General features: G+C 55.3%; 1 protein-coding gene across 1 annotated transcript in view; it reads right to left on the reverse strand.

The window, feature by feature from the left end:
- The window catches only part of sema3gb (sema domain, immunoglobulin domain (Ig), short basic domain, secreted, (semaphorin) 3Gb), a 31976-nt gene extending 21225 nt beyond the window's left edge, over positions 1-10751 (reverse strand). The window contains exon 1 of the mRNA XM_078537205.1: positions 10649-10751. Within this exon, the coding sequence (XP_078393331.1) occupies positions 10649-10751 (103 nt within the window). The remainder of the gene's footprint in view (positions 1-10648) is intronic.
- Between the last annotated feature and the right edge of the window lie 5713 nt (positions 10752-16464).

Consider the following 16464-nt stretch of genomic DNA (forward strand, 5'->3'; position numbering starts at 1 on the left):
TAACCTCCTCCAGCCCCTACAACCCTCCCTATCTCTGTAACCTCCTCCAGCCCCTACATCCCTCCCTATCTCTGTAACCTCCTCCAGCCCCTACAGCCCTCCCTATCTCTGTAACCTCCTCCAGCCCCTACAACCCTCCCTATCTCTGTGACCTCCTCCAGCCCCTACAACCCTCCCTATCTCTGTGACCTCCTCCAGCCCCTACAACACTCCCAATCTCTGTAACCTCCTCCAGCCCCTACAACCCTCCCTATCTCTGTAACCTCCTCCAGCCCCTACAACCCTCCCTATCTCTGTAACATCCTCCAGCCCCTACAACCCTCCCTATCTCTGTAACCTCCTCCAGCCACTACACCCCTCCCTATCTCTGTAACCTCCTCCAGCCACTACACCCCTCCCTATCTCTGTAACCTCCTCCAGCCCCTACAGCCCTCCCTATCTCTGTAACCTCCTCCAGCCCTTACAACCCTCCATATCTCTGCAACCTCCTCTAGCCCCTACAAACCGCCCTACCTCTAGTATCCTCCTCCAGCCCCTACATCCCTCCCTATCTCTGTAACCTCCTCCAGCCCCTACAACCCTCCCTATCTCTGTAACCTCCTCCAGCCCCTACAACCCTCCCTATCTCTGTAACCTCCTCCAGCCCCTACACCCCTCCCTATCTCTGTAACCTCCTCCAGCCCCCTACACCCCTCCCTATCTCTGTAACCTCCTCCAGCCCCTACACCCCTCCCTATCTCTGTAACCTCCTCCAGCCCCTGCATCCCTCCCTATCTCTGTAACCTCCTCCAACCCCTTCAACCCTCCATATCTCTGTAACCTCCTCCAGCCCCTACAACCCTCCCTATCTCTGTAACCTCCTCCAGCCCCTACAAACCGCCCTACCTCTAGTGTCCTCCTCCAGCCCCTACATCCCTCCCTATCTCTGTAACCTCCTCCAGCCCCTACACCCCTCCTTATCTCTGTAACCTCCTCCAGTCCCTACAACCCTCCCTATCTCTGTAACCTCCACCAGCCCCTACACCCCTCCCTATCTCTGTAACCTCCTCCAGCCCCTACACCCCTCCCTATCTCTGTAACCTCCTCCAGCCCCCTACACCCCTCCCTATCTCTGTAACCTCCTCCAGCCCATACAACCCTCCCTATCTCTGTAACCTCCTCCAGCCCCTACACCCCTCCCTATCTCTGTAACCTCCTCCAGCCCCTACAACCCTCCCTATCTCTGTAACCTCCCCCAGCCCCTACACCCCTCCCTATCTCTGTAACCTCCTCCAGCCCCCTACAACACTCCCTATCTCTGTAACCTCCTCCAGCCCCTACAACCCTCCCTATCTCTGTAACCCCCTCTAGCCCCTACAACCCTCCCTATCTCTGTCACCTCCTACAACCCTCCGACATCTCTGCACTCCTCCAATTCCGGCCTCTTGACCATCCTCCGATTCCCATCGCTCCACCATTGGCCCTCAGCTCTGGAATACCCTCCCTAAACCTCTCCACCTCCCCGTCTCTCTCTCTCTCCCTCCTCCTTTAAGAAGCAACTTAAAGTTGACCTCTTTGACCGGGCTTTTGTTTGGCTGCCTCAAATATCTCTTGATAACTTTGCACTTTTGAACCCACTTGTGGTATTTTTATATAAAAAAACAACTTGATTTTGGAAAGCATCTTTCGCAATTCCAGGATTCCTCAAATCTCCTCTCAGCCAAAGACGCAGTTGTTTTTACTGAAATCTGCTCCCTGTTGTAATGTAGGAAACATGGAAGCCAATTTGCGCTCAGCAAGATCCCACAAAGCGCTACCCCACAAGCAGCAATGTGATAATGAGCCACATCATTATGTTTTCAGTGATGTTGGTTGAGGGATGAATATCGGCCGCAGGACACCGGGGGAGAATTCTACCATCCACCCCCGCCTCTCACACCGGTCTTCTTCCAATACACCCACGTGAGGGGGCAGATGGGGATTTAATGTATCATCCTGAAGACACCACCTCCGACAGTGCGGCACTCCCTCAGCACTGACCCTCCGACAGTGTGGCGCTCCCTCAGCACTGACCCTCCGACAGTGCGGCGCACCCTCAGCACTGACCCTCCGACAGTGCGGCGCTCCCTCAGCACTGACCCTCCGACAGTGCGGCGCACCCTCAGCACTGACCCTCCGACAGTGCGGCGCTCCCTCAGCACTGACCCTCCGACAGTGCGGCGCTCCCTCAGCACTGACCCTCCGACAGTGCGGCGCTCCCTCAGCACTGACCCTCCGACAGTGCGGCGCTCCCTCAGCACTGACCCTCCGACAGTGCGGCGCTTCCTCAGCACTGACCCTCCCACAGTGCGGCGCTCCCTCAGCACCGACCCTCCAACAGTGCGGGGCTCCCTCAGTACTACACCGAGGTATTGGGAATTATTAGATTGTGTATTTTGCAGTGGGGTTGAACCCATGATTTTCTGAATCACAGATGAAACCTTCCGGTTCTCTCGGCCTCCAGGTTGACATGGACATGAGGCGGAGGGAGTGTGTAAAGTGCTCCAGCATAATTCCCAGGTTCCCAAGGCCAATAACCTTGATCCCAGCAGAACAACATCTCACTCACCCTTCCGGGATATCAGTTTGGGAACAGCAGACGACAGGATAGAAATGCTGCAATTCCCAGAATTACCTCAGGAAGCCGGAAACAAGTCATTTCCCAAGGTTTCGATTTAAAAATAGTCCCATTTTACGCAGGTTTCACCAGGAAGTTCCTGCTCGGCACAATCTTCCCTCAAACACTCCCAGGACAGGTATAGCACGGGGTTAGATACAGAGTAAAGCTCCCTCTACACCGTCCCCATTAAACACTCCCAGGACAGGTACAGCACGGGGTTAGATACAGAGTAAAGCTCCCTCTACACCGTCCCCATCAAACGCTCCCAGGACAGGTACAGCACGGGGTTAGATACAGAGTAAAGCTCCCTCTACACCGTCCCCATCAAACTCTCCCAGGACAGGTACAGCACGGGGTTAGATACAGAGTAAAGCTCCCTCTACACCATCCCCATCAAACACTCCCAGGACAGGTACAGCACGGGGTTAGATACAGAGTAAAGCTCCCTCTACACCATCCCCATCAAACACTCCCAGGACAGGTACAGCACGGGGTTAGATACAGAGTAAAGCTCCCTCTACACCGTCCCCATCAAACACTCCCAGGACAGGTACAGCACGGGGTTAGATACAGAGTAAAGCTCCCTCTACACCGTCCCCCATCAAACACTCCCAGGACAGGTACAGCACGGGGTTAGATACAGAGTAAAGCTCCCTCTACACCGTCCCCATCAAACACTCCCAGGACAGGTACAGCACGGGGTTAGATACAGAGTAAAGCTCCCTCTACACCGTCCCCATCAAACACTCCCAGGACAGGTACAGCACGGGGTTAGATACAGAGTAAAGCTCCCTCTACACCGTCCCCATCAAACACTCCCAGGACAGGTACAGCACGGGGTTAGATACAGAGTAAAGCTCCCTCTACACCGTCCCCATCAAACACTCCCAGGACAGGTACAGCACGGGGTTAGATACAGAGTAAAGCTCCCTCTACACCGTCCCCATCAAACACTCCCAGGACAGGTACAGCACGGGGTTAGATACAGAGTAAAGCTCCCTCTACACCGTCCCCATCAAACACTCCCAGGACAGGTACAGCACGGGGTTAGATACAGAGTAAAGCTCCCTCTACACCGTCCCCATCAAACACTCCCAGGACAGGTACAGCACGGTGTTAGATACAGAGTAAAGCTCCCTCTACACCGTCCCCATCAAACACTCCCAGGACAGGTACAACACGGGGTTAGATACAGAGTAAAGCTCCCTCTACATCGTCCTAAGTTGCTGACAGGTGCTATGGAAATTCAGTTCCTTCACTTTCGACTGTGACTGGGCAGAGGGGAGTTCCCCCCGTTGCCCTGGGAAACAGGTCATCCACAATGTCACAGGCAGGATTACGTGGGGAAGGGAGAAGGACTGGCAGCTCTGAGCAGTCAGGAAATTGTCCGCTTCCCGTCCACTTCACTCAGGAAGCGGCTGGGATCCGACAGGAAGGAGCCAACAGCTCGGGAGACTCCATCGCACCCACTGGGGACAGGTACTCAGCTCAGCGGACAGATTGAGGGAGGCTGGGATCATTCGCGGAATCCTCGTCACCGCCAGTGACCCAGAGGACTCACCGCCAGTGACCTGGGGGACTCGCCGCCAGTGACCGGGGGACTGGCCGCCAGTGACCTGGGGGACTCGCCGCCAGTGACCCGGGGACTGGCCGCCGGTGACCCGGGGACTCGCCGCCGGTGACCTGGGGACTGGCCGCCGGTGACCCGGGGAACGGCCACCGGTGACCCGGGGACTCGCCGCCAATGACCCGGGGACTGGCCGCCGGTGACCCGGGGACTCGCCGCCAGTGACCCGGGGGATTGGCCGCCAGTGGCCCGGGGACTGGCCGCCAGTGACCCGGGGATTGGCCGCCAGTGACCCCGGGGACTCGCCACCAGTGACCCGGGGACCGCCCGCCAGTGACCCGGGGACTCGCCGCCAGTGACCCGGGGACCGCCCGCCAGTGACCCAGGGACTCGCCGCCAGTGACCCGGGGACTCGCCGCCAGTGACCCGGGGACCGCCCGCCAGTGACCCAGGGACTGGCCGCCAGTGACCCGGGGACTCACGCGTGACTTGCTAAGTCGCCTGGAGCTCTGAGGAGATAAGACCCTGAATAACAGTCTCCATCGCCTCTCAACACCTCAGTGCTCCTCGCAACCAATGGGATGTTCTGATTTTCCACTGCGCTCCCTGTTGTATCGCAGCAGCCAATTTGCGCACAGCAAGATCCCACAAGCAGCAACGTGAAAATGACCCAGATCATCTGGTTTTTTTTTTTAGTGACATTGGTTGAGGGATAAATATTCGGGGGCAACTCACTCCCCCCCCAAGCCCCACTTTCTTCCAGTAATGGCCGTGGGATCTTTTACACCCACGAGAGAGGTCAGACGGGTCATTGTTTAATGGCTCAACCCGAAAGATGGCACCTCCGACAGTGCGGCGCTCCCTCAGCACTGACCCTCCGACAGCGCGGGCGCTCCCTCAGCCACTGACCCTCCGACAGTGCGGCGCTCCCTCAGCACCGACCCTCCGACAGCGCGGCGCTCCCTCAGCACTGACCCTCCGACAGTGCGGGCGCTCCCTCAGCACCGACCCTCCGACAGCGCGGCGCTCCCTCAGCACTGACCCTCCGACAGTGCGGGCGCTCCCTCAGCACTGACCCTCCGACAGTGCGGCGCTCCCTCAGCCACTGACCCTTCGACAGTGCGGGCGCTCCCTCAGCGCTGCGCTGGTCAACGTCGGGCCTGACTTGTGGGGTCTCGGGTCTCTGGAGTGGGGGCTCGAACCCACAACCTTTCGACTCGGAAGCTGGGGAGGGGGAGGCCCCCTGAGCTGAGGTTTACCCCCTCCTGTCAACGTCGCGAAGTTGGAGATGAACAGAAGCCATTTAAAGGGACGGCAACGTGTTGATGGTGCTTAGGAGGCTGAATCGCTCCCCTCTGTGCATTCTGAGCTCCACAGGCTAATAAATGCCACGTTTGTGGACTGGCATTCAGTGCTGGCCTCACCCACACAGGCGCCAGCGCTGGTCGAACTGAAGGAATTTGAGAAGGACATGGTGATATCAGAGGGGATTGTTGTTTGGAGCGACAGCCCTGGTGAAATTACTGACCAGCTCAGCTCCTCTGAATGGGGCCCTTTCAGGAGAGCTCACGGACTGTGAACCTATCCCTCCGTTCGCCTCTTTTGTTAAAGGGAGACGTGGGCGTCGCTGGCATCCGCTGCCCGTCCCCTAATCGCCCCCTTGAACTGAGGGTCCTCCGGCTCGGCCGTTTTAAAGGGGCAGTCACGCGGCTGCGCGGGGGCCTAGAGTCACGTGTAGGGCCAGACCGGGTAAGGACGGCAGGTTTCCCCCTCCCCCTGAAGGGACACGAGTGAACCCGATGGGGGTTTTTTTTTTTTTTTTTTACAACAATCGATGATCGTTGGACTGGCTTCCGATTCCAGATTTTATTCACTGAATTTAAATTCCACCAGCGGCCGGGGTGGGGTTTGACCCCGTGTCTCTCTCCCACCCCCCACCGCCCCCAGAGCATTAGCCTGGGCCCCTGGGGTTACTGACCCAGTGACATTACCCACCAGGCCACCATTCAAGTTTGCGTGTGAGAGAGCGTGTGTGTTTATGTGTGTATGTGTGTGAGAGAGGGTGTGAGTGTGAGTGAGTGTGATTGTGTGTGTGTGTGTGAGTGATTGTGAGAGTGTGTATGTGATTGTGAGAGTGTGTGTGTGATTGTGTGTGTGTGTGTGTGTGTGTGTGTGTGAGTGATTGTGAGAGTGTGTATGTGATTGTGAGAGTGTGTGTGTGATTGTGAGTGTGTGTGTGTGTGTGTGTGTGAGTGATTGTGAGAGTGTGTGAGTGATTGTGAGAGTGTGTGTGTGATTGTGAGAGTGTGTGTGTGATTGTGAGAGTGTGTGTGAATGAGTGTGAATGTGTGAGTGTTTGTGAGTGTGTGTGTGAGTGATTGTGAGAGTGTGTGTGTGATTGTGAGAGTGTGTGTGAATGAGTGTGATTGTGTGTGTGTTTGTGAGTGTGTGTGTGTGTGTGTGTGTGATTGTGAGAGTGTGTGTGTGATTGTGAGAGTGTGTGTGTGATTGTGAGAGTGTGTGTGAATGAGTGTGATTGTGTGTGTTTGTGAGTGTGTGTGTGAGTGATTGTGAGAGTGTGTGTGTGATTGTGAGAGTGTGTGTGTGATTGTGAGAGTGTGTGTGAATGAGTGTGATTGTGTGTGTGTGTGTGTGAGTGATTGTGAGAGTGTGTGTGTGATTGTGAGAGTGTGTGTGAATGAGTGTGATTGTGTGTGTGTTTGTGAGTGTGTGTGTGTGAGTGATTATGAGAGTGTGTGTGTGATTGTGAGAGTGTGTGTGAGTGAGTGTGATTGTGTGTGTGTGAGTGAGTGTGATTGTGTGTGTGTGTGTGTGCGTGATTGTGAGAGATTGTGAGAGTGTGTGTGTGTTGTGTGTGTGAGTGTGTGTGTGTATGTCTGTAAGTGTGTGTATGTGAGTGTGATTGTGTGCATGTGTGAGCGAGTATGTCTGTGAGTGTGTGTATGAGTGTTGTGTGTGTGAGTGTGTGTGTGTATGTCTGTAAGTGTGTGTATGTGAGTGTGATTGTGTGCATGTGTGTGTGAGAGTATGTCTGTGAATGTGTGTGATTGTGTGTGAGTGATTACATCATGAATGCAGAATTGGATCTGCCTGTGATGCTTCCTGCAGTCGATCAGCTCACCAGCTCTCAGTCCCCAGGTGGAGAAGGGCTGAGTGCAGCGGTTGATGGCGGAACTGCAGGCAGCAGCTCGGGCTACTTGGGAGGCTGTGGGGATGGAAGTGGGAGTCTCAGTGAAGCAGTCACAGCCGAGAAGCCTAGTATTCACTCCGGGGATAGAGGCAGAGACGGAGCTGGGAATACAGAGGAATGGTCTCCAGCAGTTCAACAACACATTCTCAGCACAGGGGGAGACTCAGTGGAGAGCCCCCATCATCGGGACCTTCAGGGTGGGGTCTGAGATCAGTGAATGTGGGTTAGTGTGACCCAGAGACAGAGATAGAGAGAGAGAGAGAGAGAGAGAGAGAGACAGAGAGAGAGAGAGAGATAGAGAGAGAGAGACAGAGAGAGATAGAGAGAGAGACAGAGAGATAGAGAGAGAGAGACAGAGGGAGAGAAAGGGAGAGAGAGAAAGTGAAAGAGAGAAATGGAGAGAGAGAGAGAGAGAGCGAGACTCAAAGATACACTGATAAGGCAGATACACTTGGCAGTGACTGTTGTCGGAAGAAGGGATGTGCTCTGATTCTGCCCCCCCAGCCCGTTCCTCCCCACCCAGGGGTACTGAGGACAAGCAGCAGGATAGGCCTGCAGCCTCACGGACAGAGAGCAGCTCCCAGGGCAGGGCAGGGCAGGGCAGGGATGGAGGCTGGGGACGTGTTCCTGTGTACGACAGCAGCAGCAGCGGCAAGGGCTCTGACCCAACCCATCCCGGGAGGCGAAGGGGGGAGGAGGGAGCGAGGAGTACGTGTGACAGAAAGCAGAAGGAGTACTTGGAAGCGATGGGACACTTCAGCAGAGAATGCCTCTCCTTTCCGGGAATGCTCTTGTCAGACTAAAGCTCGCTCTGTTTTCCATCCAGGCCTGAAAATCGAGACATGGCATTTTTCACCAGTAATCACAGCTTGAACTCCCCTCGCAACATCGGCACAAACGGGCCACGGTCACCCTCTCCGGACAGGCAAACCCAACCCCCACGCGGACATCAGCGCCGCCTGTTACCAACAGCAGGCCGCAGGAACAGGAGGAGGCCATTCAGCCCCTCTCGAGCCTGTTGCACAGGAACAATAGGAGGACATAAAGCATGAGGGTCAGCGCTGAGGGAGCACCGCACTGTCGGAGGGTCAGCGCTGAGGGAGCACCGCACTGTCGGAGGGTCAGCGCTGAGGGAGCGCCGCACTGTCGGAGGGTCAGTGCTGAGGGAGCGCCGCACTGTCGGAGGGTCAGTGCTGAGGGAGCGCCGCACTGTCGGAGGGTCAGCGCTGAGGGAGCACCGCACTGTCGGAGGGTCAGCGCTGAGGGAGCGCCGCACTGTCGGAGGGTCAGCGCTGAGGGAGCGCCGCACTGTCGGAGGGTCAGCGCTGAGGGAGCGCCGCACTGTCGGAGGGTCAGCGCTGAGGGAGCACCGCACTGTCGGAGGGTCAGTGCTGAGGGAGTGCCGCACTGTCGGAGGGTCAGTGCTGAGGGAGCGCCGCACTGTCGGAGGGTTAGCGCTGAGGGAGCGCCGCACTGTCGGAGGGTCAGCGCTGAGGGAGCGCCACACTGTCGGAGGGTCAGCGCTGAGGGAGCACCGCACTGTCGGAGGGTCAGTGCTGAGGGAGCGCCGCGCTGTCGGAGGGTCAGTGCTGAGGGAGAGCCGCACTGTCGGAGGGTCAGTGCTGAGGGAGCGCCGCACTGTCGGAGGGTCAGTGCTGAGGGAGCGCCGCACTGTCGGAGGGTCAGTGCTGAGGGAGAGCCGCACTGTCGGAGGGTCAGTGCTGAGGGAGCGCCGCACTGTCGGAGGGTCAGTGCTGAGGGAGCGCCGCACTCTCTAATACCTTCACATCCTTCCTAATGTGCGGAGCCCAGAACTGGACACAATACTCCAGTTGAGGCTGAACTAGTGTTTTATACAAATTCAACATAACCTCCCTGCTCTTGTACTCGATGCCCCTATTAATAAAGCCCAGGATACTGTCTGCTTTATCACCCGCTCTCTCAACCTGTCCTGCCACCCATCACAACCTTCAAATACACTCCACTTTACCACATTTCACACACTTGGGAGCTCAAGTCTCTCCATGGCTGCCTCGACCCCTCCCTATCTCTGTAACCTCCTCCAGCTCCTACACCCCTCCCTATCTCTGTAACCTCCTCCAGCCCCGACACCCCTCCCTATTTCTGTAACCTACTCCAGCCCCTACACCCCTCCCTATCTCTGTAACCTCCTCCAGCCCCTACACCCCTCCCTATCTCTGTAACCTCCTCCAGCCCCTGCACCCCTCCCTATCTCTGTAACCTCCTCCAGCCCCTACAACCCTCTCTATCTCTGTAACCTCCTCTAGCCCCTACAACCTTCCCTATCTCTGTCACCTCCTCCAGCCCCTACACTCCTCCCTATCTCTGTCACCTCCTCCAGCCCCTACAACCCTCCCTATCTCTGTAACCTCCTGCAGCCCTTACAACCCTCCCTATCTCTGTAACTTCCTCCAGCCCCCTACACCCCTCCCTTATCTCAGTAACCTCCTCCAGCCCCTACAACCCTCCCTATCTCTGTAACCTACTCCAGCCCCTACACCCCTCCCTATCTCTGTAACCTCCTCCAGCCCCTACACCCCTCCCTATCTCTGTAACCTCCTCCAGCCCCTACACCCCTCCCTATCTCTGTAACCTCCTCCAGCCCCTACAACCCTCCCTATCTCTGTAACCTCCTCCAGCCCCGACAACCCTCCCTATCTCTGTAACCTCCTCCAGCCCCTACAACCCTCCCTATCTCTGTAACCTCCTCCAACCTCTACACCCCTCCCTATCTCTGTAACCCTCCTACAACCCTCCGAGATCTCTGCGCTCCTCCAATTCCGGCCTCTTGACCATCCCCCGATTCCCATCGCTCCGCCATTGGCGGCCGGGCCTTCAGCTGCCTGGGGGGCGGCCCTGAGCTCTGGAATTCCCTCCCTAAACCTCTCCTCCTCCCTCTCTCTCTCTCCCTTTAAGACGCTCCTTAAAAACCGATCACTTCGACCCCGAGCTGCCGGTTGCTGGTCCCTCACGTCTCCTCGCGTGGCTCGGGGTCAACTTCTGTTTGTTAATCACGTCTGTGAGACAGGCGTCGGGGACGTCTGACTGCAACAGGGCGCTACAAAAATGCAAGTAGTTTGTGTTAGAGGCCCGGAGGCTTATCTTCAAGCCACGGCCCCCCTCCGCGAGAGGGGATGAGGGGGTTAGGCGCCCTCGAGGCTCCTCTCCGCGAGGAGGAGGAAGCCAGGCCCCTGTTGATCGAGGTCCTTACCTTTAAAGCTCAGTTGGACTCTGGGCGCCGTGCGGGGATCTCCATGCAGGCGAGCGGCCCAAAGCACCAGGCCCAGACATAGCAATGGCCAGGGGAGCACCATGGCAACCAGAGGCCTCGAACACAACCTAAAAATGGAGGCCTCAGTTACACCAACTGCAAGTGACATACAGAACACATCGAAAACATTAATTTACAAATACTTACACCCCCCCGAACCCCTCGATTAGATTCCAGTCTGTAACTCACTCCCGGGTATCTGTTATTCTATATATAAACCCCCCCCGAACCCCTCGATTAGATTCCAGTCTGTAACTCACTCCCGGGTATCTGTTATTCTATATATAAACCCCCCCAAACCCCTCGATTAGATTCCAGTCTGTAACTCACTCCCAGGTATCTGTTATTCTATATATAAACCCCCCCGAACCCCTCGATTAGATTCCAGTCTGTAACTCACTCCCGGGTGTCTGTTATTCTATATATAAATCCCCCCGAACCCCTCGATTAGATTCCAGTCTGTAACTCACTCCCGGGTGTCTGTTATTCTATATATAAACCCCCCCGAACCCCTCGATTAGATTCCAGTCTGTAACTCACTCCCGGGTATCTGTTATTCTATATATAAACCACCCCGAACCCCTCGATTAGATTCCAGTCTGTAACTCACTCCCGGGTATCTGTTATTCTATATATAAACCCCCCAAACCCCTCGATTAGATTCCAGTCTGTAACTCACTCCCGGGTATCTGTTATTCTATATATAAACCCCCCCGAACCCCTCGATTAGATTCCAGTCTGTAACTCACTCCCGGGTATCTGTTATTCTATATATAAACCCCCCCGAACCCCTCGATTAGATTCCAGTCTGTAACTCACTCCCGGGTATCTGTTATTCTATATATAAGCCACCACGAACCCTTAGATTAGATTCCAGTCTGTAACTCACTCCCGGGTATCTGTTATTCTATATATAAACCCCCCCCGAACCCCTCGATTAGATTCCAGTCTGTAACTCACTCCCGGGTATCTGTTATTCTATATATAAAGCCCCCCCGAACCCCTCGATTAGATTCCAGTCTGTAACTCACTCCCGGGTATCTGTTATTCTATATATAAACCAACCCGAACCCCTCGATTAGATTCCAGTCTGTAACTCACTCCCGGGTATCTGTTATTCTATATATAAACCACCCCGAACCCCTCGATTAGATTCCAGTCTGTAACTCTCTCCCGGGTATCTGTTATTCTATATATAAACCCACCTGAACCCCTCGATTAGATTCCAGTCTGTAACTCACTCCCGGGTATCTGTTATTCTATATATAAACAGGGGTTGGAGGAGGTTACAGAGATAGGGAGGGGTGTAGGGGCTGGAGGAGGTTACAGAGATAGGGAGGGTTGTAGGGGTTGGAGGAGGTTACAGAGATAGGGAGGGGTGTAGGGACTGGAGGAGGTTACAGAGATAGGGAGGGTTGTAGGGGCTGGAGGAGGTTACAGAGATAGGGAGGGTTGTAGGGGCTGGAGGAGGTTACAGAGATAGGGAGGGTTGTAGGGGCTGGAGGAGGTTACAGAGATAGGGAGGGCTGTAGGGGCTGGAGGAGGTTACAGAGATAGGGAGGGCTGTAGGGGCTGGAGGAGGTTACAGAGATAGGGAGGAGTGTAGGGGCTGAAGGAGGTTACAGAGATAGGGAGGGTTGTAGGGGCTGAAGGAGGTTACAGAGATAGGGAGGGTTGTAGGGGCTGAAGGAGGTTACAGAGATAGGGAGGGGTGTAGGGGCTGGAGGAGGTTACAGAGATAGGGAGGGGTGTAGGGGCTGGAGGAGGTTACAGAGATAGGGAGGGTTGTAGGGGCTGGAGGAGGTTACAGAGATAGGGAAGGTTGTCGGGGCTGGAGGAGGTTACAGAGATAGGGAGGGTTGTAGCGGCTGGAGGAGGTTACAGAGATAGGGAGGGTTGTAGGGGCTGGAGAAGGTTACAGAGATAGGGAGGGTTGTAGGGGCTGGAGGAGGTTACAGAGATAGGGAGGGGTGTAGGGGGCTGGAGGAGGTTACAGAGATAGGGAGGGGTGTAGGGGGTTGGAGGAGGTTACAGAGATAGGGAGGGGTGTAGGGGCTGGAGGAGGTTACAGAGATAGGGAGGGTTGTAGGGGCTGGAGGAGGTTACAGAGATAGGGAGGGGTGTAGGGGCTGGAGGAGGTTACAGAGATAGGGAGGGGTGTAGGGGCTGGAGGAGGTTACAGAGATAGGGAGGGTTGTAGGGGCTGGAGGAGGTTACAGAGATAGGGAGGGTTGTAGGGGGCTGGAGGAGGTTACAGAGGTAGGGAGGGGGGTGAGGAGCGATTGGAAAACGAGGGTGAGAATTTGAAAATGGAGGTGTTGCTGGACCGGGAGCCAGTGTGGGTCAGCGAGCACAGGTGGGGGTGGGGGGCGGTGACGAGAGAACAGGACTCGGTGCTAGTTCGGACACGGAGAGGGGGGGTGGTGGGCAGCAGAGTTTCAAGAGGGGCAGATGTTTACCGGGGGACGTGAGTCCGGGGAGGAGAGGGTGGGAACAGTCGTGTCTGGAGGCGGGAAAGACAGAGGGAGGGATTGAGCGGTGGGGTTGGCGGGGAGGAGAGACCCAGTGGGTCGGTGGAGTCTCCGAGGGGTCCAGTCTGGCCAAGCCTGCGCTCCGTCCTCCCAGTTACAACCCGTACATACCGGTCGCGTCCGTGCCTCTCCGCAGCCTGCAAGACTGTGAGTCGCGATTAAAAAGCCGTTTGCAGGTTATAACACGACTGACAACTCTGACCCAGACAGTCTCCCTTTGATGTGCCTGACAACAAAAGCAGACCTCTCCCTCTATCCCTCTCTCTCTCCCTCCCTCCCTCCCTCTCTCTCTCTCTCTCTCTAATCGAAGGATCAAACGGTAGGATTTGCAAAGATACCTACCCAGCTGCTGCTGCCGAATCGCTTGATCATCCCGCCCAATCCTTTATGATCCCCACATTCCACAGTAGCAGCTGCCGCCGCAAAATAAAAGCCACTTCGTTCCCTTTCATCGCCCCTACCGCTCTCCCACCCCCCCTCACCCACCCCACCCACCCACCCCCACCCACCCCCACTCCTCTCCGCCTTTCCCCGCTCCCTCCTCCCTGTGATCCAAACATCTCCGAACCAAACAGAATTCTGCCGCGGACAGGGGCGGTGGGCGGGGTCGGCGGGAGGGCCTGCGATGCCTCCCGCAGTTGAATTGCCCACTTCCCTCCCGTGGCATTTTCCGAGGCCCCCCTCCCCCACCCCCCACAGGACGTCCCCAATGCTCTTCCCTGGGCGCCAGGGAGAGAGCAGCCCGAGAACACGAGCGTGGCGGGATATCAGACTGTGGGAGCCATCACACTCGGCTCGGGTCTCCCCCCGCCCTTTTCCAGCAGGAGGTATGGGGTAGTAAGCAAGGGGGTCCCGGCTGATCACTTGTCCGTCCTCTCGGCCCCCTCTCTGAACCGCTCGCGAACAACCCCCATCGCACTGTCCCGATTGTCAGCCCACAGCAGAACAGAGCCTTCAGGCTCTCCACCAAGGGAGACTGGGAAAAACCGAGTGAAAATGTCAGAGAGAGAGAGAGAGAGACATGGACAGAGAGAGAGCGAGAGAGAGACAGGGACACAGACAAAGACAGAGAGAGAGAGACAGACAGACAGAGAGAGAGAGAGAGAGGGAGACAAAGAGAAGGAGAGACAGAGGGAAAGAGACAGAGGGAGAGAGAGAGACAGAGAGAGAGAGACAGACAAAGACAGAGACACAGAGAGAGAGAGAGACACAGAGAGAGAGAGAGAGACACAGAGAGATAGAGAGAGAGAGACAGAGACAAAGACACAGAGACAGTGAGAGACAGAGAGAGGGAGACAAAGCGAAGGAAAGACAGAGAGAGAGACACAGCGAGAGAGAGAGAGAGAGAGACAGAGAGAGAGAGAGAGAGAGACAGAGAGAGAGAGAGAGAGACAGAGAGAGAGAGACAGAGCGAGAGAGAGAGACAGAGACAAAGACAGAGAGAGAGACAGGCAGCAAGACAGAGACAAAGAGAGAGAGACAGAGAGAGAGAGACAGACACACAGAGTTTATGATTAGGACTGTCTAGGAGTTCAGGAGTTAATGTACCAGTGTATCTGCCTTGATTAAAGTTGACATAATTACTTCCTGATTGATTCAATGAAAACAATACTGTAAACGGGGTGAGCACAACCGCATGGTCCTAGAGACACTCCACCATCACCATCAGCACAGCAGGAATACATCACTGTACACTACACATCATCTCCCCTGCCTGGGAGTGTTTGATGGGGACGGTGTAGAGGGAGCTTTACTCTGTATCTAACCCCGTGCTGTACCTGTCCTGGGAGTGTTTGATGGGGACGGTGTAGAGGGAGCTTTACTCTGTATCTAACCCCGTGCTGTACCTGTCCTGGGAGTGTTTGATGGGGACGGTGTAGAGGGAGCTTTACTCTGTATCTAACCCCGTGCTGTACCTGTCCTGGGAGTGTTTGATGGGGACGGTGTAGAGGGAGCTTTACTCTGTATCTAACCCTGTGCTGTACCTGTCCTGGGAGTGTTTGATGGGGACGGTGTAGAGGGAGCTTTACTCTGTATCTAACCCCGTGCTGTACCTGTCCTGGGAGTGTTTGATGGGGACGGTGTAGAGGGAGCTTTACTCTGTATCTAACCCCGTGTTGTACCTGTCCTGGGAGTGATTGATGGAGACAGTGTAGAGGGAGCTTTACTCTGTATCTAACCCCTGTTAAAGGTGGTGTGTAACTAAACTGAGTTATCAAATGATTTGTTTTGAAGTTTATAGCTGTTCTGTCCCTCACTACCCAGTTCTCTGCAGGTCAGTGGCAGGGAACACTGTGGGAGGGGTGAGGAGTGGGGGAGAGAGAGAGAGAGGGAGAGAGAAAAAAGAGTCAGAGATGGAGAAAGTCGGAGAGAAAGACAGAGAGACAGAAGCAGATGAGAGACTGAGCAAGACAGATAGAGACATAGAGAGAACGATGTAGACAGAGAGAGACAGGCAGACAGACATAATTCAGGACAAAGAGACAGAAGTAGAGAGAGAGAGACCAAGGGAGTGACAGACAGGGAGAAGGACAGAGAGAGGGACAGATTGAGACACAGAGGGAGGCTGAGAGAGAGAGAAGGCAAAAAGAGAGAGAGAGACAGACAGATAATTCAGCACAGAGTCAGAAACAGAGAGAGAGAGAGACAAAGGGATAGACAGACAGAGAGAAGGACAGGGACAGAGAGATAGAATGAGACACAGATGGAGAGAGAGAGAGAGAACGAGGCAAAATGGGAGAGATTTAAGGACAGGGAGAAAAAGAGAGAGAGCACAAAGGACAGAGAGCAGGACGGAGAGAGGGGGCAGAGAAAGAGAGAGAGAAGGAGAGAGAGAGATACCGAGGGCGATGTAGAGAGAGAGAGGGAAGGAGGCAGAAAGGGAGAGAAGAGAGAGAGACAGGGAGAATAAGAGAGAGAGCACGAAGGACAGAGAGAGAGACCGAGGGCGATGTAGAGAGAGTGGGAACGAGACAGAAAGGGAGAAAGAGAGAGACAGGGAGAATAAGAGAGAGAGCACGAAGGACAGAGAGAGAGAGAGAAAGGGAGAGGAGAGAAAGAGTGAGAGAGAAGGACAGAGAGAAGGGCAGAGAGAGAGAGAGAGAGAGAGAGAGAGAGAGACAGAGAAAGTCAGAGGGTCACGGAGAGAGAGGGAAACAGGGATTTTTCGTGTCTGCTGTTGGACATACATTATCCATCAAACGAGGGATGATTTAGTGGAGTCAG

This window comes from Cetorhinus maximus, unplaced genomic scaffold, assembly GCF_964194155.1.
Source record: "Cetorhinus maximus unplaced genomic scaffold, sCetMax3.hap1.1 HAP1_SCAFFOLD_2053, whole genome shotgun sequence".
NCBI lineage: Eukaryota > Metazoa > Chordata > Chondrichthyes > Lamniformes > Cetorhinidae > Cetorhinus > Cetorhinus maximus.